Source organism: Hemitrygon akajei, chromosome 3 (genome assembly GCF_048418815.1).
Source record: "Hemitrygon akajei chromosome 3, sHemAka1.3, whole genome shotgun sequence".
Classification (NCBI taxonomy): domain Eukaryota; kingdom Metazoa; phylum Chordata; class Chondrichthyes; order Myliobatiformes; family Dasyatidae; genus Hemitrygon; species Hemitrygon akajei.
Window position 1 is genome coordinate 16863533 of NC_133126.1, and position 26220 is coordinate 16889752.

General features: G+C 42.2%; 1 protein-coding gene across 1 annotated transcript in view; it reads left to right on the forward strand.

The window, feature by feature from the left end:
- The window catches only part of LOC140724740 (latent-transforming growth factor beta-binding protein 2-like), a 411525-nt gene that overhangs the window by 147872 nt on the left and 237433 nt on the right, over positions 1-26220 (forward strand). The window contains exons 6-7 of the mRNA XM_073039256.1: positions 375-566; positions 24077-24339. Coding sequence (XP_072895357.1) covers positions 375-566; positions 24077-24339 — 455 coding nt within the window. The remainder of the gene's footprint in view (positions 1-374; positions 567-24076; positions 24340-26220) is intronic.

Consider the following 26220-nt stretch of genomic DNA (forward strand, 5'->3'; position numbering starts at 1 on the left):
CTGTAACTGCATTCTGTGATGTTTTACCTGGTACTACCTCAATTCACTGTAATGATTTGATTTGTATGAATGTTGGTGCACATTAAACCAATAAACTAATTCCAATATTTTAACCAAAAGACTGTTTGTTTGAGAGAAGGGAAAGGCTGAACAATGAACCTCTTAGCAAAAATAATAAACAATAAATTGCATAAAGAGTGGAAAATTTGATAATAGTTATTAAGTAATATTCTAACAAATCCAGTGCAAATAAAAATAAAGGAAATTAATTGCATTTAATTATCTTTTGAGTTTCATCATGTGTAATAAAATTCCTGTTCTTGATCCTTGAGTTTGAGCACAAGCAATTAATTATCAACTTAATTGTATTGTAGATTTTTGCCAGATCCCATGTTTGAATGGAGGATATTGCATTGGAAGGGACAAGTGCTGGTGCCCATCAAACTCAACAGGGAAGTTCTGCCATCTTCCGATACCTCGTGAAAAACAGACAATGGCAAAGACATCACGTGCAGATTCTTCTAACACACAGTCTGTTTACACTCTCCCTCTTTCTAATCAGCCAGGTAAATAATTTTATTCAATTGTCATTGTTGGAGATGTTAGGGGTAATGTTTTTTTTTAATGCTTAGAGTGGTAAGTGCATGAATTGGGCTGCTGGCAATGGTGGTGGAGGTGGATGTGATAGTGTCTTTTAAGAGACTCCTGGATAGGCACATGGAGCTTAGAAAAAGAGGGCTATGGGCAACCCTAGGTAATTTCTAAAGTATATACATGTTTGGCACAGCATTGTGGGCCGAAGGGCCTGTATTGTGCTGTAGGTTTTCTATGTTTCTATGAATCATTCATGTTTATCTGGTGATAATTTGCAAAAGTGTGTGTCAACATTTGTGTAAGTTTTCTAGTCTGGAATTCCTGAAACTAAGCAGTAACACAACTGATATTTCAATGTAAATGTACAATATATAGGATTACCCATATATTTATTCCACAGGAAAACACTTGAAAAAATTTGCTTGTTGTATGTACTCAGATACATGCAGGTATGAATTTTTGGATTCATTTTTAAGATACATTTTTGAGATCAGACCATTGCTAGTATTTATTGTCAACTACTAATGCTCACTTCCAGTAATGAGAGTTCTATTAATTTTGAAAACAAAAAGAGGGTAAGGAAATGAGACAACCTTACCAAATTAGATTAAAAAGAATCCAAAGATATTTTGACTATATTCAGGGAAAAAGAGGAACCGGGGAAAGAATAGGGACCCTCAAAGAACAAAGTGGACATTTATGTTTGGAGCTACAAGGTCTTCAATGAATATACCTCCTCTTATTTCACTGTGAAGAATGACATGAAATCTTCAGAATAGGGGACATTTAGTGGGGTTGTTTTAGGAACAGTCCACATTACAGTAAAAGACACACCGTATATTTTAAAACTATTTGAAGCAGACAGATATCTGGGGCCTGACCAGATATATTCAAGAACACCGTAAAGGACTAGAAAAGAAACAGCGGGGCCCTGTCTGAGATAACTGTATCATCGTTAGCCACAATGAAGTCCTAGAAGGCTGGATGGTAATGAATGCTGTGCTTTTACTTAAGAAGGGTTGCAAAGAAAAACCTGGGAACTCTAGACCAGTAAATTACTGGAGAAGATTCTAAATAAGATGTATACGTATTTGGAGAGGTAGAGTGTAATTAGGGATAGTCATCATGGGTTTGTGACTCACGAACTAGGCTGATTTGCTTCATAATATGATCAAGAAGGTCCTTGAGGGCAGAATAATATGGACTTTACTTCCATATAGTAGCTGCTCTGAAAGGTTAAATTACATCAAATCTAGGGAGAGGAGGCTCATTGGGTACACAGTTGGCTTGATAGTAGGAAGCAGAGAGTGATGGTGAAAGGATTTTTTTCTCAAACTGGAGGCCCATGGAGACAGTGACCACACCAATAATGAAGTGTTTTGAATGGCAGGTTATGGATTGTGTTAAATCCCATCTTCCTGCTACACTGGTCACTTTCCAGTTCACTTATTGCTCAAATCAGTACACTGATGATGCCATAGTCTTTGTGCTCCATTTCATCCTGCCCCACCTGGAATATAGTGCCTCAAATGCCAGAAATGCTGTTTATTGACATTTAATATGTTCATCCCTCAGAAGCTGGTGGGTAAGCTGTCCTTGTTGGGTCTCAGTACCTCTCTCAGTAATTGGATCTTGGACTCCTTGATAGAAAAACATAATTAGTCATGTTGGCAGTAACCTCTCCAGCTCCATCATTGTGAGCACTGGCATCCCACAGGGCTGTGTGCTCAGCCCATTGCTGTTCACACTGCTGTTGCATGATTATGGAATTTAGGAAAGTACAGGCTGACCACACTTCAGTACACATAAACAGCTGTTTCATGGGGAGAGTAAGGAGCACCAAGTTTTTGGGAGTGCACATAATGAAAAATCTCAACTAGTCCCTCAACACCACCTCTTTAGACAAGAAAGCACAGCAACATCTCCATTTCCTGAGGAGATTGAGATGAATGAGGCCTCTCCCCCCGCCCCCCATTCTAACCAATTTTTACAGGAGCACCATTAAGAGTGTCCTGACCAGCTGCATCATTGTCTGGTATGGAAATTGCAAGGCATATGACTGCAAGACCCTGCAAAGGATTGTGAGGACTGCTGAGATGATCTTCAAGCTCTCTCCCACTTATCTACGATACTTAAGCAGGAGCACTGTGTACAGTGGGCCCTTAGCATTGTCAATGATCCATCCAGCAATCTCTTTGACCCTCTACCTTCAGGCAGGAAGGTACTGAAGCATTGAGACAAAAACTGCTGGGATGGGAAACAGCTTCTTTCCCAGGTTGTGAGACTATTGAACTCCCTGCCAACGCCCAGGTCTCACCACATATGAAGTGCCAACAGCATTATATTGTTTACTTTTTAAACTCGCAATGTAACTTCACTTTATTATTTGTTAATTTATTTGTGGTAATATTACTTTATGTATGAGTTGTGTACGAGTTATATGACCCGTGTTGCACCTTAGTCTTCAGGAACATTGTTTCGTTTGCCAGTATACATGTATACAGTTGAAATGACAATAAACTTGAACTTGCATGGTGTATCTCAGGGGCTGGTGCTATCTGTCAACTATATCAGCCATTTGGTTCAGAATATACAAGGCATGTTCAGTAAATTTTCAGATGATACTAAAATAGATTGTATCAGTGACAGTGAAGATGGTTATCAAAAATTACAAAGGAATCTTGATCAGCTAGGTAAGTGGTCTCGGAATGGCAAATAGGGTTTCATTTGGGTAATTGCAAGGTGTTGCATGTTGGAAGATCAAATCAAGATAGGACTTGCACAATAAACAGTAAAGCCCTGGGGAGTGTTGTTGAACAGAAGGACTTTGGAGTTCAACTACATGTGTGATCTGCAAGTTCTCGGGGTGACACTCAGAGGTCAACAAGGTCTGAAGAGCAAAGCAGATGGTCGAAGTCCAGAAGTAGAGGCCTGAAGGTTGAAGCCCCTGGATTTAATGTTCCAGAAGTCAGAGACCTGATGTCTTAGAGTCAGGCCAGGGACTGGACGTTGGTGGCCTGATATTTGTGAGTTTGAAAGTCCAGAGCTAAGAACTAAAGTCCCAGAGGTGGCCTGTCCTGGGGTTAAAGGTATGTCTGCATGTGACTGGGTAGAATAGAGACTTGTTTTACTGTTGTTTGTTTTGTTGTTGCTGCTTGTGTTGTTTTGGCAAATATTGTGGGCATGCTATGTGCTGGAATCTGTGGCAACAGTTGAGGACTGCCCTCTGCACATCCTTTGGTTGGTTGTTAATGCAGATGATGTATTTCATGGAGTTTTTGATACACAAGATAAATTTGTATCTGGTTCCAGGAAATTAAGAGTCACAGCTCAGCGGGGTGGTGAAGATGGCTTTTGGTATGCTGCCTTTCCTCAGTAAGGGCATTGAGTACAAAAGTTGGGAGATTATAGAGTCATAGTACTAGTTCCGCCCAACCACGCTGGAAAAAGTCTGCATTTACCCTATCTATACCTCTCATAATTTTGTCTACTTCTATCAAACCTCCCTCAGTCTTCTATGTTCTAAGGATTAAAGTCATAACCTATTTAATTTTTCCTTACAACTCAGGTCCTCCATCCTTAGCAACATCCTTGTAAATTTTATCTGTATTCTTTCAACCTTACTTGCATCTTTCTTGTAGATAGGAGTCCAAAACTGCACACAATAATCAAAAATAGGCATCACCAACATCTTATACAAACTTGTTTTATGAAGGCAATGTGCCAAAAACCTCCTTGACGATGCTATTCACCTGTGACATCACTTTTACCAAATTATAGGCCTGTATTCTCAGATCCCTTGGTTGCACAGTATTCCTTGGTGCACTACTGTTCATTGTGTAAGACCTACATTGGTTTGTCATACCAAAATTAGGCTCACCAGCTTACAATTCTCTGGTTTATTTTTAGGGCTTTTCTTAAACAGTGGAACAACATCAGTTTAGTTCAGTTCAATTCAGTTTCAGTTTATTGTCATTTAGAAACCACAAATGCAATGCAGTTAAAAAATGAGAAAACGTTCCTCCAGAATGATATCACAAAAGCATATGACAAAACAGACTACACCAGAAAATCCACATAACATTTGGCAATCCCCAAACCAGAGTCCGGAGAGGCTGCTGCGTATTAATATCGCGCTACCATCTTAGCGCGTTCCCCGGAAAGGAGCACCAAATCCACCAGACAAAACAAGACTACCCAGACACACCAAATCAGGAGACCAACTCTAGCACCCAACAAACCAAGAACTAAAGCTACAAGACCTGCACAAAACCACATAGTTACAACAGTGCAAACAATAGCATAATTGATTGAAAAAAAACAGACCATGGGCACAGTAAAAATAGTCCAAAGATGTTAAAAGACTATAAGTTCAAAAGAAGGCACCACACAGTTTCCACAAGTTCTCAGGGTCCCGATAGACTCGTCATCCCATGCAGGCGGCAGAAGGGAATACCCCCGCTATGGACTTCCACAGCGCCGCCGGTCTCAGCCTCACAGATGCAGCACACAACGAAAGTACCCCGACCGCAGCTGACTCCGAGTCCGTCGAACCTCTGAGCCTCTGACCATCCCCTCCGGCACAGCTTCTCCGAGCACCATCCTCTGCTGAGCGCACTACAACACCCTGCAACCAGCCACCAGCCACCAGCCACCAGCAACGCGACCTGGAGGACTGGGGGCCTGGTCTTCTCAGCAGAGACCTGGACCTCACAGCAGCAGCAGCAACAACAAAGAAGGCCTTCCTCGAGATTTCCAGATGTTCCACCGTGCTCCAACGTCCGTTTTTCATCAAATTAGGATTGTGCACAGCACCCCGCTTAACAAATAACAGATATCAGCTCTGGAGTGGCCGCTGCAAGCTGCGTCATGCTGTCATCTTGGACATAGTGACAAAGTGGATATTAGCTATCCTTCAATCCTGTGGTACCTCACCTGTCGCTTAGGATGATTTAAATACCTCTGCTAGGGCCGATGCAGTTTTTGTACTTGCATCCCGCAGGGTCTGAGGGAATACCTTATCAAGTCCTGTAGATTATCCAACTTAATTTCCTCAAGACAGCAAACGCCTCCTTCTCTGTATTCTGTATAGGGTCCATGAACTCTGTGCTGTTTTACCTCACTACTCTTGACTGTGTCTGTCTCCTGAGTAAATTCAGATGTAAAAAATCCATTTAACATTTCCTCCATCAGTCTTGGCCCTATGCATGGTTACCATTCTGATCTTCCAGTGGACCAATTTTGTCCCTTGTAATACTTTTGCTCTTAACATATCTTTAGAAGTCTTCAGGATTTTCCTTTAGTTGTCTGCTAAGGCAACTTGTGCCTTTTAGCCCTACAGATTTCTTTTTTATTTTGTTCTCCTGCATTTCTTATACTCCACAAAACCATAAGATATAGGAGCAGAATTAGGCCATTTGGCCCATTGAGTCTGATTTTCCATTACATAATGGCTGATCCAGTTTCCCTCTCAGCCCCAATCTCCTGCCTTAGGTTTTTTTTTGTATTTTCTCTCCTTTTAGAAAATGGTTAACTCTTTCAATTTTTCTACCAAAGTGCATGACCGTACACTTCCCGACACTGTATTCCGTCTGCCATTTCTTTGCCCATTCTCCCAATCTGTCTCCTGTAGGCTCTCTACTTACTCAAAGCTATCTGCCCCTCCACTTACCTTCATACTGTCTGCAAACTTTGCAACAAAGCCATCAATTCCATCATCCGAATCATTGACATATAACGGTAAAAGAATTTGCCCCAACGCAGACCTCTGTGGAACACCATTAGTCACTGGCAGCCACCCAGAAAAGGTTCCTTTATTGCAACTCTTTGCCTCATGCCAATTGACCACTTTATCCATGCTAGAATCTTTCCTCTAATACCATGGGCTCGTAGCTTGTTAAGCAGCCTCATGTGTGACACCTGGAAGGCCTTCTGAAAATCTAAGTATGCAGTGTTAACCGATTCTCCTTTGTATATCCTGTTATTTCTTCAAAGAATTCCGACAGGCAAGATTTTCTCTTGAGGAAACCATGCTGACTACAGCCTGGTTTGGCATATATCTCCAAGGAACCCGAGACCTCATCCTTATGATCACTTACCCCTTAGGGTTCTTTTACTTTAAGCTCTCTAATCAATTCTGATTTGTTGCACAACACCCAAACCAGAATAACTGATCCTCTAGTGGGCTCAACCATGAGCTGCTCCAAGAAACCATCTCGTAGACACTCTAAAAAGTCCCCTCTTGGAATCCAACACCAACCTTATTTTCCCCAATCTACCTGCATAATGAAATCCCCATGACCATTGTAACATTGTCCTGTTGGCATGCATTTTCTATCTCCCATTGTAATTTGTATACCATATCCTTACTACTGTTGGGAGTCTGTATACAACTTACATCAGTGTCTTTTTACCCTTGCAGTTCCTTAACTCTATTGACAATGATTCAACACCTTACGACCTTATGTCACCTCTTTCTAAAGATTTGATTTCATTTTTTTTAAACCAGCAGAGCAGCACCCACCCCTCTTCATTCCTGCCTTTCCTTTTGAAAAATGTGTATTCTTGGACATCAAGCTCCAGTTATAAATATTCTTTCAGCCATGATTAAGTGATGCCTACAACAGCTTTCATGCCAATTTGTAACTGTGCTACAAATTCATCTACTTTATTCCGTATACTGCGCGCTTTCATATATATGACCTCCAGTCCTTTATTCACCCTTTTTGATTTTCTCCACTTTTATATTGCAATTCCTCGTGTTGACTGCAATTTTGCCCTATCAACAGCTTCTCCTCACTACACACTACCTCTGTTTGTAAACAAGCTACCTCATCTTCAGCACTATCAGTCCAGTTCCCATTCTCCTGCCAAATTAATTCAAACCCTCCCAAACAACTCCACCTGACCTGCCCACAAAGATATTGGATCCCCTCTGGTTCAGATGTAACCCATCCCTTTTGTACAGGTCTTATCTTCCCCAGAAGAGATCCCAAAGATCCATAAATCTGACCCCTACTCCCTGCACCAGTTCCTCAGCCACACATTCACCTAACCAATTATCCTATTCTTCCCCTCATTGGCACATGACACAGATAGCAATCAAAAGATTACTAACTTGGATATCCTGTCACCTTATGTATTTATATTTATTGTGTTATTTTTATTATTGCGTTCTTTGCTGCATTCGATATGGAGTAACAAGTATTTCATTCTCCTTTACATTTGTGTACTGGAAAGTACATTAAACAATCTTGAATCTTATAGAGTGTATAACATTATGAGGAGCATAGGGAAAGTGGATGCATTACATATTCATATACTAGTAGGCATAGATTTACACAGGATTTATTAAGAACCTGAAGAGCAACCTGTTACACAAAAGGTGGTGCATATAGAAAATGAACTGCCAGAGAAACTGGTTGAGGCAGGTACAGAATAACTTTAAATGGCAGTTGGGTAAGTATGTGATAGGAATGGCTTTGAAGTCTATGGACCAAATGAGTTCAAATGCGACTAGTTTAGTTAGGCACTTTGTTTGGCATAGACCAGTGGGTTTGAAGGGTCCATTTCTGTGCTGTATACCTATAATTGCCATTGATGGTGAGCCACCTTAGAGCTGCTGCAATTCTACCAAATGACATGTTATTGGACAGGAGGTTCAAGAATCTGTATTGTGCCAGATGATGTATTTCCAAGTCAAGACGGTAAGCAGTTTGGAGGGGAACATGCCCTGTTAGCCTTGTCATACAGCCATAGAGTCATATAGCTTGTGAGTTCCGTGCCTGCCATGACACTGAGCTCTTCTTCCAATGCATTTGTCTCTAAGGCTACTTCTTTGGCAAGAATTCCACACCCCTTACTGATGACCCATTCTCCCATCTTTAGCCTTCCTCCTCTTCGGGACACCTGGCTCTGGTTCTCTGCCTGCTCTGGATCTTTTCATCTCGAATTGCCGATGAGGCATCAACCATCTCAACTTCAGTACTCTTCTCTCCTCTTCGAACCTTATCCCCTCTGAATGCACTGCCCTCCATTCTTTCCACACCAATCCCAACATTACCATCAAACCACTAAACAAAAGGGGTGCTGTTGTGGTGTGGCGGACTGACCTCTACCTTGTTGAGACCAGATGGCAACTCTCAGACACCTCCTTATACCTACCCCTTGAAGAGGACCCCATTCTGGACCATCACTGACCTCATCAGCTCTTGAAAGCTCCCATCCATTGCCACTAAACTCATAGTTCCCCTACCCTGCACTGTTTGCTTCTACCTCCTACTCAAGATCTACAAACCTGATTCTCTGGGTAGGCCCATTGTCTCAGCCTGCTCCTGCTCCATGGAACCCCTGTCTGCATACCTCAAATCCATTTTATCCCCCTTGGGTTTTGTCCCTTCCCACCGACATCCACAACAATTCTCATGTTCTCAATCTCCTCAGTAACTTTCAATTCCCTGGCTTTGACTGCTTCATTTTCACCATGGATGTTCAGTCCCTATACACTTCTGTTCCCCATCAAGCAGGCCTTACAGCTGTTAGCTTCTTTCTTAATAAATAACCAACCAGTTTCTCTCCACCACCACCCTCTTCCATCTGGCAGAACTGGTCTTCAACCTTAATAATTTTTATTTTGGCTCCTCCCACTTTCCCCATACTCGGGATAGACATGGGCACCTACATGGGCCCCAGCTATCACTGCCAAATCATTGGCTATGTAGAACAGTCCATGTACCAAGCCTTCCCTGGTAATGCTCCCCAACTCTTCCTCTGCTACATTGACAACTGCATTGTTGCTGCTTCATACACACTTGCTGAGCTCATGAATTTGAACAACTGCCTCTAACTTCCACCCTGCCCTTAAATTCACTCAGCCCATTTCTGACACTTCCCTCCCCTTTTTTGATCTCTCTGTCTCCATTTCTGGAGACAAACTATCAACCAACATCTTTTATAAACTTACCAATTCCCTCAGTTATCTTAGCTATACTTCTTCCCACCCTGTCTTCTATAAAAATGCTATTCTCTTTTCTTAGTTCCTTCATCTCTGCCACATCTATTCCCAGGATGTAGTCTTGTCCAGGACATCAGAGAAGTTCTCCTTCAAAGAATGGGGTTTTCCTTTTTCCATCATTGATGCTGCCCTTACCTGCATCTCTTCCATCTCCCACACATACACACTAAACAGTGATAAGAGTTCCTCCTGTCCTTGCCTACCACTGATGAGCCTCCACATTCAATACATCATACTCTACAACTTCTGTCATCTCCAAACGGATCCTACCACCAAACACACCTTTACCTCCCATCCACTCTCCTCTTTTCGCAGAGATTGTCCCTCTGTGATTCCCTTGCCCATTCGTCCCTCCCCACTAATTTCTGTCCCTGGAAGTGGCCAAAGTGCTACACCTGCCTATTCACCTACTCCCTTACCTCCATTCAGTGCCCCAAACAGTTTTTCCAGGTGGAGCATCACTTCACCTGCAAATCTGCTGGGGTTATTTATTGTGTCTAGTGCTTCTGATGAGGCTTCCTTTAGATTGGTGAGACCCGTCATAAATTGGGGAACTGACTTATTGAGCACTTCCGTTCCATCTGTCCAACTTCCCAGTGGCCAAGCATTTTAATTCCAATTCCCATTCGCATTCCAGAAGCCATTCCATGGCTTCCTCTTGTGCCATGATGAGACTATGCTCAGGGTGGATGAACAACAGCTTATAAACTATCTAGGTAGATTCCAACATGATGGGATAAATATTGATTTCTCCTGTTAAAATAAAAGTTCCCTCCCCCTCCCCTCTGCTTCTATCCCCCACTTTGGCCTCTTACCTCTTCTCACCTGCCTATAACCTTGCTCCGGGTCCCTTCCTCTTTCCCTTTCTCCTATGGTCCACTCTCCTATCAGATTCCTTCCTCTCCAGCCCTTTATCTTTCCTACCCATCTGCCTTCACCTATCACCTTCTAGCTGCCCAACCCCTCCTCCCACTTTTTTATTCTGGTGTCTTCCTGCTTCCTTTCCAGTTGTGAAGAAGGGCCTCAGCCTGGAATGTCAACTTTTTATTCACTTCCATAGATGCTTCTGACCTGCTGAATTCCTCTAGCATTTTAGATGCAGGAAATCCAAAGGATTTTCCTTTGGAATTTGTAGACCTTCTTGTGTTTATTGGTTCGACTTGCTCATGCTGACTGTTTTTCCAGTGAGCTTGTCCTATCTATAGAAGTACATCATGGGGGTGGGGTTAGCCCTTTAAACTCCTCCTATCTATGCACTTACTAGATGGCTTTTAAATATTCCTAATATACCTGCCTCAAGCACTATTTCTGGCAACTTTTTCCAAAAACGCACCACCATTTGGAAGAAGAAGATATACCAAATAAATGATATGATATACCAAATAAATCTCTTGCTACTGATCCTAAGCGTATCCTCTCTTGTTTTTAGCACCACCTCCTTAGGAAAAAATATTATGTGCTTCCACCCTGTCTTCCTCCCTCATTATCTGATGTACCTCTATCAGCACCACATTCACCCCCCAATCTCCTATATTCCATGGAGACTTGGTCTGTGTAATTCAATTCCCTAAGTCCAGGCAACACCTCAATAAAACCTTTCTGTACTCTTTCTATTTTAAGTACATCTTTTCTATAATAGAGTAACTGGAACTGAACATGACACTCAAAGTAAGACCTTACCAACATCTTGTATCAGAACTTCCATACTCCTATACTTAATGCCCTGATTAATGAAGGCCAGTATGTCAAACATATTCTTTACCATCCAATCTACCTGTGACACTGCTTTTAGCAAACCATATACATGTGTTCGTAGGTCCCTCTGTTTCACAACACTCCCCAGGACTCTACTATTCACTGTAAAAATCCTACCATAGTTTGATCTCACAAAATGGAATGCCTCATATCTATCTGGATTGAAATATTCCAAACTGGATAAAATTTACCAATCCTCAGTGCAATACCATCTGAAAGCTTACTAGCCATGCATTCACATCCAAATTGTTTATATAAATTACAAACAACGAAGATCCCAGCAGTGACCATTGTGACACACAAGACGCAGGCCTCCAGTTTGAGTAATGACCTTCGACCATCACCCTCTTCTTCCTAACACTGAGCCAATTATGAAACTAATCTGCTATCTTCTTTGCCTTCCATGTAATCTAACCTTCCAGACTAACCTGACATGAGTAACGTTTTCAAATGTATTACATAAGTTTCTATAGACAGCATCCACTGCTCTACTCTCTTGGTTACCTCCTAAAAGAATTCCAAGTTATTTTGTCAGGGATGACTTCCCATGCACAAAATAATGCCTACTGTCCTAAGTCAGACACTTTCTCTCCAAATGTTGGTAGATCCTGTCGAGCAACTTACTCATCACAGATGTCAGACTCACTTACTTGTACTTTCCTGGCTTGTTTTTGCTATCCTCTTTAAACAATTGTACCACATTAACTACTCTCCGGAACCCCGTTTGTTGCCAGAGATGAAGCAAATGCCTCTGTGAGGGCCTCTACAATTTCTTCTGTAGCTTCCCACAAGATTCAGGAGTGCGTCATGTCAAGCCCTGGGGATTTATCCACCTTAATGCACTTTAAAGCCTTCTTTACCTGCTCCCTGATAATCTGTGTGTGGTCCAGGACTACTTATTTGCTCCATTTCCTTAGCTTCCATCATTTTTCCCATAGTAAAAACTGAATAAAATGTTTATTAAAAATCTCAGCATTGTTCTTCTTGATGGTAAAGATTGTGGATTTGAGAAGTGTTGTTAAAGTAGCCATGGTTATTAAAAAAATGTTGTTAGAAAACGAAAAAGAGAAATAGAAAATATAACCAAATTAAATTTTATAAATTGAACTTGTGATGGCAGTTCAAGATAAGCGAGATCAATAATTTTAATACATTTTAGAAATGGCACACACTTGTGCCAAAACATGCTGATGGTAGAAGGAATGGATATTTAAGGTGGTTTAGGGTAAAGAAGTAGGCTGCTTTGCCCTTACTTCTGCACTCATTTGCACAAGAGGAGAGTAATCTTTACATTTTTGACTTGTGTCTTGTAGATCATAGAAAAGCCTTCCTGGGGTGAGGACATAATTCACTCTCCAGAGGATATCCAACCTTCAACTTGCTCTTGTAGCTATGCCATTAATGTGGGTGGTCCAGCTGAATTTACATCAATAGTGATCCCCAGGATATTTGTGTTGGAGTACTCGGCAATGATAATGCCATTGAATGTCAAGGGTAGGCAGTTAGATTTTCTCTTGTCAGAGTTGGTCATTGCCTGGAAATTCTTTGTTACAGATGCTATTTGCTGTTTATCAGCCTTGGTCTGATTGTTGAAAATTCTTGGACAAAGCAGTTTGCTTCATCTGTTGGGAACTATGGATAGCAATAAGTATTTGTTAAGATGCTGTCATTGATTAAGATGTTCACTATTAACCCTATGATGAAAGCAGTTGAAGATAATTGGGCTTAGGTTTCTGTCCTGAGGAATTCCTGGAAATGGAATGATTGACATTAGCACACCATAGCTATTTACCTTTGTGTGAGGCATGATTCAAGACAATGAAGTGCTTTCACTTTGATATCCACAGATTTCAGGCTTACCAGGGCACTTAATGCTTAATTACTTCTCACCTGAAAAATGAAAATTGCATAAGTGTTCTTCCCATACCTAGGTTAAAAACATAGAACATAGAATAGTACAGCACAGTACAGGCCCTTCAGCTCACAATGTTGTGCCAATGCTTAAACCCTGCCTCCCATATAACCCCCCCACCTTACTGTCTAGTAGTCTCTTAAATTTCACTAGTGTATCTGCCTCCACCACTGATTCAGGCAGTGCATTTCATGCACCAACCACTCTCTGAGTAAAAATACTTCCTCTAATATCTCCCTTGAACTTCCCTCCCCTTACCTTAAATCCATGTCCTTTTGTATTGAGCAGTGATGCCCTGGGGAAGAGGCACTGGCTGTCCACTCTATCTATTCCTCTTAATATCTTGTATATATCTATCATGTCTCCTCTCATCCTCCTTCTCTCCAAAGAGTAAAGCCCTAGCTTCCTTAATATTTGATCATAATGCATACTCTCTAAACCAGGCAGCATCCTGGTAAATCTCCTCTGTACCCTTTCCAATGCTTCCACATCCTTCCTATAGTGAGGCGACCAGAACTGGACACAGTACACCAAGTGTGGCCTAACCAGAGTTTATAGAGCTGCATCATTACCTCACGACTCTTAAACTCTATCCCTTGACTTATGAAAGCTAACACCCCATAAGCTTTCTTAACTACCCTATCTACCTGTGAGGCAACTTTCAGGGATCTGTGGACATGTACCCCCAGATTTCTCTGCTCCTTCACACTACTAAGTATCCTGCCATTTACTTTGTACTCTGCCTTGGAGTTTGACCTTCCAAAGCGTACCACCTCACATTTCTCTGGGTTGAACTCCATCTGCCACTTCTCAGCCACTTCTGCATCCTTTTAATGTCTCTCTGCAATCTTCGACAATCTTCTACACTATCCACAACACCACCAACCTTTGTGTTGTCTGCAAACTTGCCAACCCACCCTTCTACCCCACATCCAGGTCGTTAATAAAATCACGAAAAGTAGAGGTCCCAGAACCGATCCTTGTGGAACACCACTAGTCACAACTCTACAATCCAAATGTACTTCCTCCACCACGACCCTCTGCTTTCTGCAGGCAAGCCAGCTCTGAATCCACCTGGCCAAACTTCCTGGATCCCATGCGTTCTGACTTTCTGAATAAGCCTACCATGTGGAACCTTATCAAATGCCTTAGTAAAATCGATGTAGATCACATTCACAGCACTACCTTCATCTATATACAAGGGAATCTGCAGATGCTGGAAATTCAAACAATATACACCAAATGCTGGTGGAACACAGCAGGCCAGGCAGCATCTATAGGGAGAAGCACTGTCGACGTTTCGGGCTGAGACCCTTCGTCAGAACTAACTGAAAGGAGAGATACTAAGAGATTTGAATGTAGTGAGGGGAGGGGGAAATGTGAAATGATAGGAGAAGACCGGAGGGGGTGGGATGAAGCTAAGAGCTGGAAAGGTGATTGGCGAAAGTGATACAGAGCTGGAGAAGGGAAAGGATCATGGGACGGGAGGCCTCAAGAGAAAGAAAGAGGGAAGGGGGGAGCACCAGAGGGAGATGCAGAACAGGCAGGGTGTTAGGCAGAAAGAGAGAAGAAAACAAACAACTAAATATGTTAGGGATGTGGTAAGAAGGGGAGAAGGGGCATTTACGGAAGTTAGAGAAGTCAATGTTCATGCCAACAGGTTGGAGGCTACCCAGCCGGTATATAAGGTGTTGTTCCTCCAACCTGAGTGTAGATTCATCTTGACAGTAGAGGAGGCCATGGATAGACATATCAGAATGGGAATGGAACGTGGAATTAAAATGTGTGCCCACTGGGAGATCCTGCTTTCTCTGGTGGACCGAGTGTAGATGTTCAGTGAAACCATCTCCCAGTCTGTATCGGGTCTCACCAATACATAAAAGGCCACACCAGGAGTACCGGATGCAGTATACCACACCAGCCGACTCACAGGTGAAGTGTCACCTCACCTGGAAAGACTGTCTGGGGCCCTGAATGGTGGTGAGGGAGGAAGTGTAAGGGCAGGTGTAGCACTTGTTTCGCTTACAAGGATAAGAGCCAGGAGGGAGATGTGAGGGAAATGGGAGAGATGCATTTGAGATCTGCCATCACCCCATCCGCCCGCCACTCCACTCGGAATAGGGTTCGCCTTGTCCTTACCTACCACCCCACCAGCCTCCAAGTCCAACATATAATTCTCCGTAACTTCCGCCACCTCCAATGGGATCCCACTACCAAGCACATCTTTCCCTCCCCCCCCCTTTCTGCTTTCTGCAGGGATCGCTCCCTACGCGACTCCCTTGTCCACTCGTCCCCCCATCCCTTCCCACCGATCTCCCTCCTGGCACTTATCCTTGTAAGCGGAACAAATGCTACACCTGCCCTTACACTTCCTCCCTCACCACCATTCAGGGCCCCAGACAGTTCCACCAGGTGAGGCAACACTTCACCTGTGAGTCGGCTGGTGTATTATACTGCATCCGGTGCTCCCGGTGTGGCCTTTTATATATTGGTGAGACCCGACGCAGACTGGGAGACCATTTCGCTGAACACCTACGCTCGGTCCGCCAGAGAAAGCAGGATCTCCCAGTGGCCACACATTTTAATTCCACATCCCATTCCCATTCTGATATGTCTATCCATGGCCTCCTCTACTGTCAAAATGAATCCAAACTCAGGTTGGAGGAACAACACCTTATATACAGGCTGGGTAGCCTCCAACCTGATGGCATGAATATTGACTTCTCTAATTTCTGTTAATGCCCCTCCGCCCTTTCTTACCCAATCCCTGACATACTTAGTTGTTTTTCTTTTCTCTCTCTCTGCCCATCACCCTGCCTGTTCTGCATCTCCCTCTGGTGCTCCCCCCTCCCTTTCTTTCTCCCGAGGCCTCCCGTCCCATGATCCTTTCCCTTCTCCAGCTCTGTATCACTTTCGCCAATCACCTTTCCATCTCTTAGCTTCATCCCACCCCCTCCAGTCTTCTCCTATCATTTTGCATTTCCCCCTCCCCCCACTACTTTCAAATCTCTTACTATCTTTCCTTTCAGTTAGTCCTGACGAAGGGTCTCAGCCAAAACGTCGACAGTGCTTCTCCTTATAAATGCTGCCTGGCCTGCTGTGTTCCACCAGCATTTTGTGTGTGTTACCCTCATCTATATGCCTGGTTACCTCTTCAAAGAACTCAATCAGGCTTGTTAGACACGATCTGCCCTTCACAAAACCATGTTGACTGTCCCTGATCAGACCATGATTCTCTAAATGCCCATAGATCCTATCTCTAAGAATCTTTTCCAACAGCTTTCCCATCACAGAGGTAAGGCTCACTGGTCTATAATTACTTAGACTATCCCTATTACCTTTTTTGAACAAGGGGACAACATTCGCCTCCCTCCAATCCTCTGGTACCATTCCCGTGGACAACGAGGACATAAAGAACATAGCCAGAGGCTCAGCAATCTCTTCCCTTGCCTCGTGGAGCAGCCTGTGGAATATTTCATCAGGCCCTGGGGACTTATCCATCCTAATGTATTTTAATAACTCCAACACCTCCTCTCCCTTAATATCAACATGCTCCATTACTTCAACCTCACTCATATTGTCCTCACTGTCATCAAGTTCCCTCTCATTGGTGAATACCAAAGAGGAGTATTCATTGAGGACCCTGCTCACTTCTACAGCCTCCAGGCACATCTTCCCACCTTTATTTCTAATTGGTCCTACCTTCACTCCTGTCATCCTTTTGTTCTTCACATAATTGAAGAATGCCTTGGGGCTTTCCTTTACCCTACTTACCAAGGCCTTCTTATGCACCCTTCTTGCTCTCCTCAGCCCATTCTTAAGCTCCTTTCTTGCTACCCTATATTCCAAAATAGCCCCATCTGGTCCTTGCTTCCTAAACTTCATGTATGCTGACTTCTTCCACCTGACTAGATTTTTCACCTCACTTGTCACCCATGGTTCCTTATTTATCCCAACATCCTGCAAGAGATCCCTAAACATCAACCACGTCTCCATAGTACATTTCCCTGCAAAAACATCATCCCAATTCACACCCACAAGTTCTAGCCTCATAGCCTCATAACTTGCCCTTCCCCAATTAAAAATGTTCCTGTCCTCTCTGATTCTATCCTTTTCCATGATAATGCTAAAGGCCAGGGAGTGGTGGTCACTGTCCCCCAGATGCTCACCCACTGAGAGATCTGTGACCTGACCCGGTTCATTACCCAATACTAGATCTAGTAAGGCAAAGTCAACCTGTCCACATGTCCTGCTACATTACCCACCCTTTCTGTAGCTGTAATGGTATCCCTGACCAGTAATACCACTCCTCCTCCCCTTTTTCCACCATCTCTATCCCTTTTAAAGCACTGAAAGCCAGGAATATTGAGAATCCATTCCTGCCCTGGTGCCAGCCAAGTCTCTGTAATGGCCACTACATCATAATTCCATGTATGTATCCAAGTTCTCAGTTCATCACCTTTGTTCCTGATGCTTCTTGCATTGAAGTACACGCACTTTAGCCCTTCTACCTTACTACCTTTACACCCTTTATTCTGCTTCTCTTTCCTCAAAGTCTCTTTATATGTTCAGTCTGGCTTTACTCCATGCACTATACTTGCAGTTCTCACATGACCTTTATCCTCCTCCACCTCACTATCTGCTTTAACACTCTGGTTCCCCTCCCCCTGCAAATCTAGTTTAAACCCCCCCAGGGCAGAACTAGCAAGCCTTCCCACAAGGATGTTAGTCCCCCTCCAGTTCAGGTGCAACCTGTCCCGTTGGAACAGGTCCCACTTCCCTGGAACGAGGCCCAATTGTCCAGAAACATGAAGCCGTCCCTCCTGCACCGACTCCTTAGCCACGTATTTAGCTGCATTATCTTCCTATTTCTAGCCTCACTAGCACGTGGCATGGGTAGGAATCCTGAAATAGCAACTCTGGAGGTCCTGTCCTTCAACTTTGCACCTAACTCCCTAAACTCTCTTTGCAGGACCTCCTCCTTCTTCCTATGCACGTCATTGATCCCTACATGGACCACGACATCTGGCTGCTCACCCTCCCTCTTGAGAATACTGAGAACTCCATCCGAGATATCGCAGACCCTGGCACCAGGGAGGCAACAGACCATCTGGGATTCTTGATCTCTCCCACAGAACCTCTTATCTGTCCCCCTAACTATCAAATCCCCTATCACTACTGCTCTCCTCTTTTCCCTCCTTCCCTTCTGAGCTGAGGGTCCAGTCTTGGTGCCAGAGACGCGACCACTGCAACTTGTCCCTGGTAGGTTTCCCCACCAACAGTATACAAAACAGTATACTTATTATTGATAGGGATGGCCACAGGGGTGCCTCTCTCTCCTAACAGTCACCCAGCTACCTGTCTCCTGACTTTTAGGGGTGACCATCTCCCTGAAACTCCTGTTTATTTCTGCCTCTGCCTCATGAATGATCTGAAGTTCATCCAGCTCCAGCTCCAGTTCCCTAACTCAGTGGTCCCCAACCACCGGGCTGCAAAACATGTGCTACTGGACCGAGCAGAAACGTTATGACTTGGTGATATGAAACGATATGAGTCAGCTGCACCTTTCCTCATTCCCTATCATGCCCACTGTTGAACTTGAATGCACGCAAGTTCAGTTAATATCAGTTGAATATCAGTTGCCTAAACACAGTGATACCATCGCGCCAGGGATCACAGGTTTACCTTGGGTAACCGGCCGCCTTGTGCGGCCAGCGAGAAGTGCAGTTGCTACTGGCCTGCTGTGCGGACAGATGGGCTCCTCCTCTAAACCTGTTTAGCACACCGAATGTTGATGGGGAACCTGGTGCTAAAATATTCACAGACAACCTAATTTGGGCTCAGGGTTTCGTAAATAGCAGAGCAGCCATCTCGCTGTGATCTACTGAAAGTCATTCCTCCAGCCAAACTTTTGTCAGCCGATAGATCCTACCTACATACAAGGGGGGCAGGCGCATGCCCTGTCGCACTCGCTGGACTGTGACCGCCGCGGCCCTGGTACAGGGACCTCCGGCCCTGACCTTGTCCTCTCATCCCACCCACAATCAGCCGCACCTGGCCAAGGTGTCTGGTGGCGGGCAGGCAGGAGACTGGAGTTCGGGCCCGGAGGCTGTCTAATGAGGCAATGAAGCCCTCAAAACTGCTTTGGCACCTTGAATCCAAGCACCCTGCACTTAAAGACAAACCCGTTGAAGTTTTTTGAGTGAAAAAAAGTGAGCAAGCGGGACAGAAGCAAGTGCTGAGAGCCACGAAAACTAAATTGCGGAATAGACTGGAGTATTGCTGTCTCCCATCAGCCGTCGATGGGACCGTCTTGTTGCAGGGAAACAAGGCCAGGGCTCCCACTGATTCAGCGATATTGGTGTGTTGCAATGATCTTATATGTTCATATGAGGAAAATATGTGCTGTGTGTTTAATATCCAAATGTTACTTAAAATGTTATGATGCTATTGACTTATAAGTGAGTTATAATTGACTTATCACTATATTCATGCGAGGAAAATATGCGCTGTGAGTTTAATATTAAATTCATTAGGTAAATCCTTTTAGAAATGAAATTGAGTGTATTAGCCACTTATAGGTGACTTATAGTTGACTTATCACCTATATTCTGGTCGTGATTAACACCCCGCCACCCCCCCATCAGCCGGTCCACAAGAATATTGTCAATATTAAACCGGTCCGCAGTGCAAACAAGGTTGGTGACCCCTGCCCTAACTCGTTTTGTCAGGAGCTGCAGCTGGATGCACTTTTTACAGGTGTAGTCATTGGGATCAATTGTGCTCACCCTGACTTCCCACATACTGCAAACGGAGCACTCGACTGCCCCAACTGCTGCCTCCGTTACCTGCTTCTAAGTTAATTAGATTAATTAAAGGAGCTTACCCGGCCTTACCTCACTGGGAGCAAGCTTGTCCTCAGCCTCTGCTCGCTGAAGCCTCTTGAGCCAAAGCCTTCCTACTCTGTCTCCCACTACTCCATCACCCACTCTGTTAATCTGCTTGCTTTTTAAACTCTCCTGCTGTTCTCACAGGCCGACCTTCATACACTTGCGCAGTCGTGCCCTGTTCAAACTGCCAAAGAGATAACCTTCCCCTTCTCAATCTGCTCACTTTTTAAACTCACCCACTGTTCTCACAGGCCAACATTCACACACTTGCACAGTTGTTCCCCGTTCAAACTGCTGAAGAAATGACCTTTTAATAACTTATAAGAATCAGTATTGTGGCACTGCTTCCTGAACTCGAATGTCTCTATTGAGGGTTAGAAGCCAGAGCACAATTCAAAGTGCAATCTGAGCTTAGCTCTGTAAAACTTGATTATAACTTTTATTGACATATTCTACTGTTTAGCACGAGGTTTTGTCTTAGGTTGGTTTAATTGATCGCAACAAGCATCTGCTACATCTCCTTCAGCTTCCTTCATTACTTTGTTGGCTCCAGGTAAAATCATAGAGAAGGGGTTTTAGCTGTGATTTCAGCACACTCATTACTGTGGTTATACAATCCTGCTAGTTCCACCTTTCTGTAGGATGCCACCATTGCAATCTCTACAAACTTCTTGAAATATGGGAATCAACATCATGACTTTCCCTCAGGTCAATAATCTTGCTTGGAACTCTAATTATATTTATTTTGCTTAATTGAGCTTCTTCTGATATTTGCAAACCTAATATCACACTCCCAAAGTGTACTCTCAACTCAGGTTTGATACAGGGAGAGATTATCAGCTGGACAGAGGAAAGTTTCAAGGATAGTCTCAAAATCTAATTGAAAAATACAACATACTCAGCTGAACAAGGGAATCTCTGGCCCTTGAACACTCAAGCTGGTGGAGGAGCTTTTAGGATGGTATGGAGAACTCTGAACCAATGCATCAAGAGTGCATAGATGTCCACCTTCCAAACTACCCACCCATCCATCTCATAAGGCACCTCCCACTACAACTCTGGCAGAACTTTGTGACATCTGCACTGCCTGATTTCCACCATCTCAGAACTCCAGGACAGCAAGTTAGTCACAATCCTAAAATGACAGAAAATAAATTCAACCTTGCATATCAAGTCCACATCTTGCAAATGACTAAAAAAAATGATTCATTGCATCAGAATCATTTATGTAGTATACAAATTATTTTCTTCCTTTTAGAGTTATACAGCACAGAAACAGGCCCTTTGATCCATGATACTTATGCTGATCTTCAAATATTTATCTATACTATTTCCATTTTCCAGCAGTTTGTCCATAGTCTGTTATGTATTGGTGAGTCAATTGCTCATCTTGGTAGAACAGCACAGTAACAGGCCTTTAGACCTGTAGTGTTGTGCCAAACTATATGAACTAGTAATTAAATGCCATTCTCTGCACATTCGTGTGGCTATTTAAGAACTTCTTACAATACAAGTATTTGTTATCATTCACCACCACTCCTAGGAATGCATTCCAGGACCCACCGTTCCTCATGTAAAGTGAAAAATTACACCGCACATCTCCATTGAACTTAATTCTCTCACTTTAAATGCATGCCCTCTATTATTTGATATTTCAACTCTGGGAAAAAGATACTTGCTGTCCAGTCTATCTATACCAATCATAATCTTATAAATGTCTATCAAGTCTCCCCTCAGATACTTCATAAATGTTGTAATGATACCTGCCTCCACCATCTAATCAGCCAACGCATACCAGATTCCAACTACCATTTGAGTGAAAACAATCTCCTTTATATCCCTTAAAAAATTGACCTTTAGCTTAAACATATCCTTTAGTTTTAGATATCATTGCTATCCCTGCTCCTCTACATGTTTGTATTTCTCCATCAGATTCTCCCCAAGCTATCTAGTCTTTCCTTATGACTGAAACTCTCCGTCCCGGGCAATGTCCTTGTGAATATCCTATGTACCCTTTTCACTATAACCAAGTGCTTTCTGTAATGTCCCATCCAAAACTATGTGCTGTATTCCAGCTGTAGCCTGATCAATGTTCTATCAAGTTGTAGCATAACCTCCGTTAATAAAGGTAAGTGTTTTTGAAGTGATTTCAATTATCAGAAATCATTCTGTCAAATTACATATTTTGATCTGTTCTTTAATTTTCCAGTTGTTTCTTTGATTCTATTACTCGATTTGCACCTTTAAAAAAATTTAACCTCTGAATCCATTTCATTGAACAAAAGGTGCTCTGGAAATCAACTATTAAGTCAATTCTTCTATTATTCTTCTTGAGCCTATTTCTTATTTTTTCCTGTATTTTATCATAAGTCTACATTCCCTTGAGAATATTGCAGTTACTTGGAAATCGGATACATATTTAAGTATAGATCGTTGGAAGAAAGAAATTTATGGCTGTATTCCACTTGAAAAAATTACTTATAATTTAAGAGATAAATATGAAACATTTTTGAAAATTTGGCGCCCTTATTTACAAAAGATAGGATTAAATATATAGGTGCTCCGAAGATGAAATAATTGGTTACTTGGGGAAAGAAATAAATATATATACTAAAGTTATTATGAACTCCATGGAGCATGTGGGGATCTTCCAATATCCAGGCATTCCTTTTTTTTTCTTTCTTTCTTTCTTTCTTTCTTTCTTTCTTTCTTTCTTTCTTTCTTTCTTTCTTTCTTTCTTTCTTTCTTTCTTTCTTTCTTTCTTTCTTTCTTTCTTTCTTTCTTTCTTTCTTTCTTTCTTTCTTTCTTTCTTTCTTTCTTTCTTTCTGTTGGGGGGAGGGGTTAAGGGGGGGATGGGTAACACATTTTATTTTTCACACACATTTATTCTGTAACTATTTGAAAACACAATTAAAAAAGTTTTTTAAAAAAAGAGAATATCTAATGAGATTCAGTTTTGAATACTCATAAGTAAAATTGACCATGTTCGAATGTTCACTTGTAACACAACCACCTTCTATATATTTAAATATAATGGATGTGGTGAGGACCTACAAGCACCTTGGAGTGCACCTGGATAACAGACTTGAGTGGAGCACCAACACAGAGGCTGTCTACCAGAATGGCCACAGTTGCCTCTACTTCCTGAGGAGACTGAGGTCCTTCAGAATACGCAGGCCTCTCCTATCTCACACATTCTATCAGTCTGTTGTCACGAATACAATCTTCTAGTAGTGTGCTGGCACAATGGCATCAACATGGGTGATGCCAACAGGCTCAATAAATTGATTAGAAAGGCTGGCTCTGTTATAGGAGTCAAACTGGATTCATTGGAGGCTGTGGTAGAACAAAGGATCCTACAGAACATCCTGGCAATTCTGGACAATGTTTCTCAACCTCTGCTTGACACCTTGCCTGAACAGAGAGGGACTTACAGTAATAGACTAAAACAACGCGCCACTCCAAAGAGCGCTCTATGAGATCATTCTCACCCTCAGCCATAACACTCTATAATGAGTCAACCTATAGCTGGGGAAGTGATGATCCCCTCTTGTTAGACTGTTTAAGGTAACTTATTTTTTATTTATTCTTTTTACTTCTCTTCTAATGTATATCTGTGAACTTGTAATGCTGCTGTGACACTGTAATTTCCTTTGGGATCTAATAATGGTTATAAAATCAGCTCTTCATCACTGTGGTTAGCACCTACAGTGTTGTGTCTTTTTGATGTATCCAGTGAGGAAATGATGCAGATTTGATCTGCATTTGTGCTCTTTCTATAATATTAGGCTATTTAATTCTGGTTTTAAAAGGGGTCATTGTTGTTGCATCAGAAAACATAATATTGCTGTTTGGAAGAATTTGATTGCTAAATGACTAGTGTTGTATACCATGATTCCATCTTCTCTACAGTTGTTATGCACCCATCTCTGGTTAATATACATGTGAACCACCCACCAGAGGCCACAGTACAAATTCATCAAGTGGCAAGAGTGAAGACCCCACCTGCCTCTTCAGCTAAGAAAAACATAAAGAATTCTCTGGACCAACAGTCAGTCCATTCAGTACAGCAAAGATCACAGCCTAATGCTAATGGAAAAAACAATGGGCAGTCACAGCAACATCGTAGACCTATGACTGTGGGAAGATGCTTCCAGGAAACGGTGGATGGTCAGGTAGGGCATTATTTCAAGTATGTGTAATTAAGAAGAAAGTCATTAAGAAAAGTTAACCCAAAATATCTGATTTTGTATATTATCAGAAAATAATAAGTTTAGTCATTTGCCTATACTGGCATTCTCAGTTTCCCAAATCCATGCCCCATATCCATTAATAGCTAACAAAAATCCTAAACTTTAACTTGACTTTACATCAACCACTGCTTGTAACAGGGGTCCTGAAATTGTACTACTCTTTATAGAGGTGGTGTGAATTTATCTTGAAGAGACCTAGTCTTACTTGAGTTTACACCAGGCAAGGCTAGACTTTTTGAGTAGCAGGAATCATTTTTCTCTATTTTATCAGTTCCTCTAAATGTCTCAAAAATGTTATATTTCCAGTCTGCAAATTTCCAAGAATTTCCAAAATTTGTGCAATTTTTCCTGTTAATGTATATCATGGAGTCCCAGTAACACTAATATTTAGTCTGCATTCTCTCAAGTTATTGTACTTTTCGTAAAGAATGAAACATGGATCTGAAGATATACCAGGCCAATACTTCATCTGTGATATAATAGAACTTTGGATACTGTCGCTTGATTTTCAGTCTGTTATATTCTAGAATGTGGATTGTAATGCAAGCATCTTATTGGATTATTTTTACTTTGTAAAAATTCTTTCAAGGATTATGGTTATAACTAATAAAGCAATGGTTGCTGCCCATCATAAATGCTCTTGTGGCGATGGTGAAAACCTCTTACTGTTTTTTTATGACTGTATAAATCAGCATTTTTTGGAGGTACTATTGAAAAAGACTTGCTAAGTTCTTGTTCTAAGTGGATGGTATGAGGTACAGACATGGTGATGTATAAATAGCCAATTAAATGGGTTGGTTGTTTTGTCTTGGATAGGTGTCAAGCTCCTTGAATACTGTTTTAATTTCCATCATTTAGGAAAGTAGTGAATATTGTCTTCTGACTTTTGTATATGATGGAGTACCTTTGGAAAATCAAGATGTAAGTTATTTGCCAAGGATACTGGATAGTAAATTTCACCTAATTTTTACTGTCATGCTTCTGGTCAGTGATGACCCCCTTGTGTGCTTCTGCCTCCTTAATAGCCCTGTCTCCCACTTCTTGCAGGGTCAATGATGGTATGTTTGATAATGGTAATAAAGCTGAATTTGAAAGAAATGTGGATAAACTTTCTATCTCAGAATGGTCATCGTATACCAATTGTGATTCTTACCACTTTAATACAAACCTACTTATATGCCTGATGAAATGTGCGTTGGTTCAGATAATTTTTTCATTATCTGATAAATTAGGCAGTAAGGTTTTTATGCCTTTCTGTGATATTACTAAGGTCAATATAGTGGAGGGTTAGGAGTGATGGGATTTTGTCCACTTGCATGGATGATTTTATTAACAGTATTTGATGAAACTGGCCACTATCCAATATAAAGTCAGAGGTAGGAACATTTGCAGAGGACTGTGACATTCCTCAAAAAATGAACTTGTCCTTATTTGTATGCAGTAAAATCAAAATTGCATTTGGAAATGGGATGATAAATGCTGATCAACTTTCACTGCAAACAAGTGCCAGCTAATTGAGTCATAGTGTAGTATATATCGAGGATACAGGCCCTATGTCCAACTTGTCCATATCCACCATGTTGTCCTATCCAAGTGCTTCTTAAATGATACTTTTGTACCTGCCTCTACCACTTCTTCTGGCAGCTCATACCATATAATCTCCACACTCTGTGGAAAAACATGCCACTTAAGTCACTTTTAAATCTTTTCCCTCTCAACTTGAATCTATGTCTGCAGGATTTAGAGTCCCCTACCCTAACCGAAAAAGACTGTTAACCGTCCACCTTATGTCTGTCATAATTT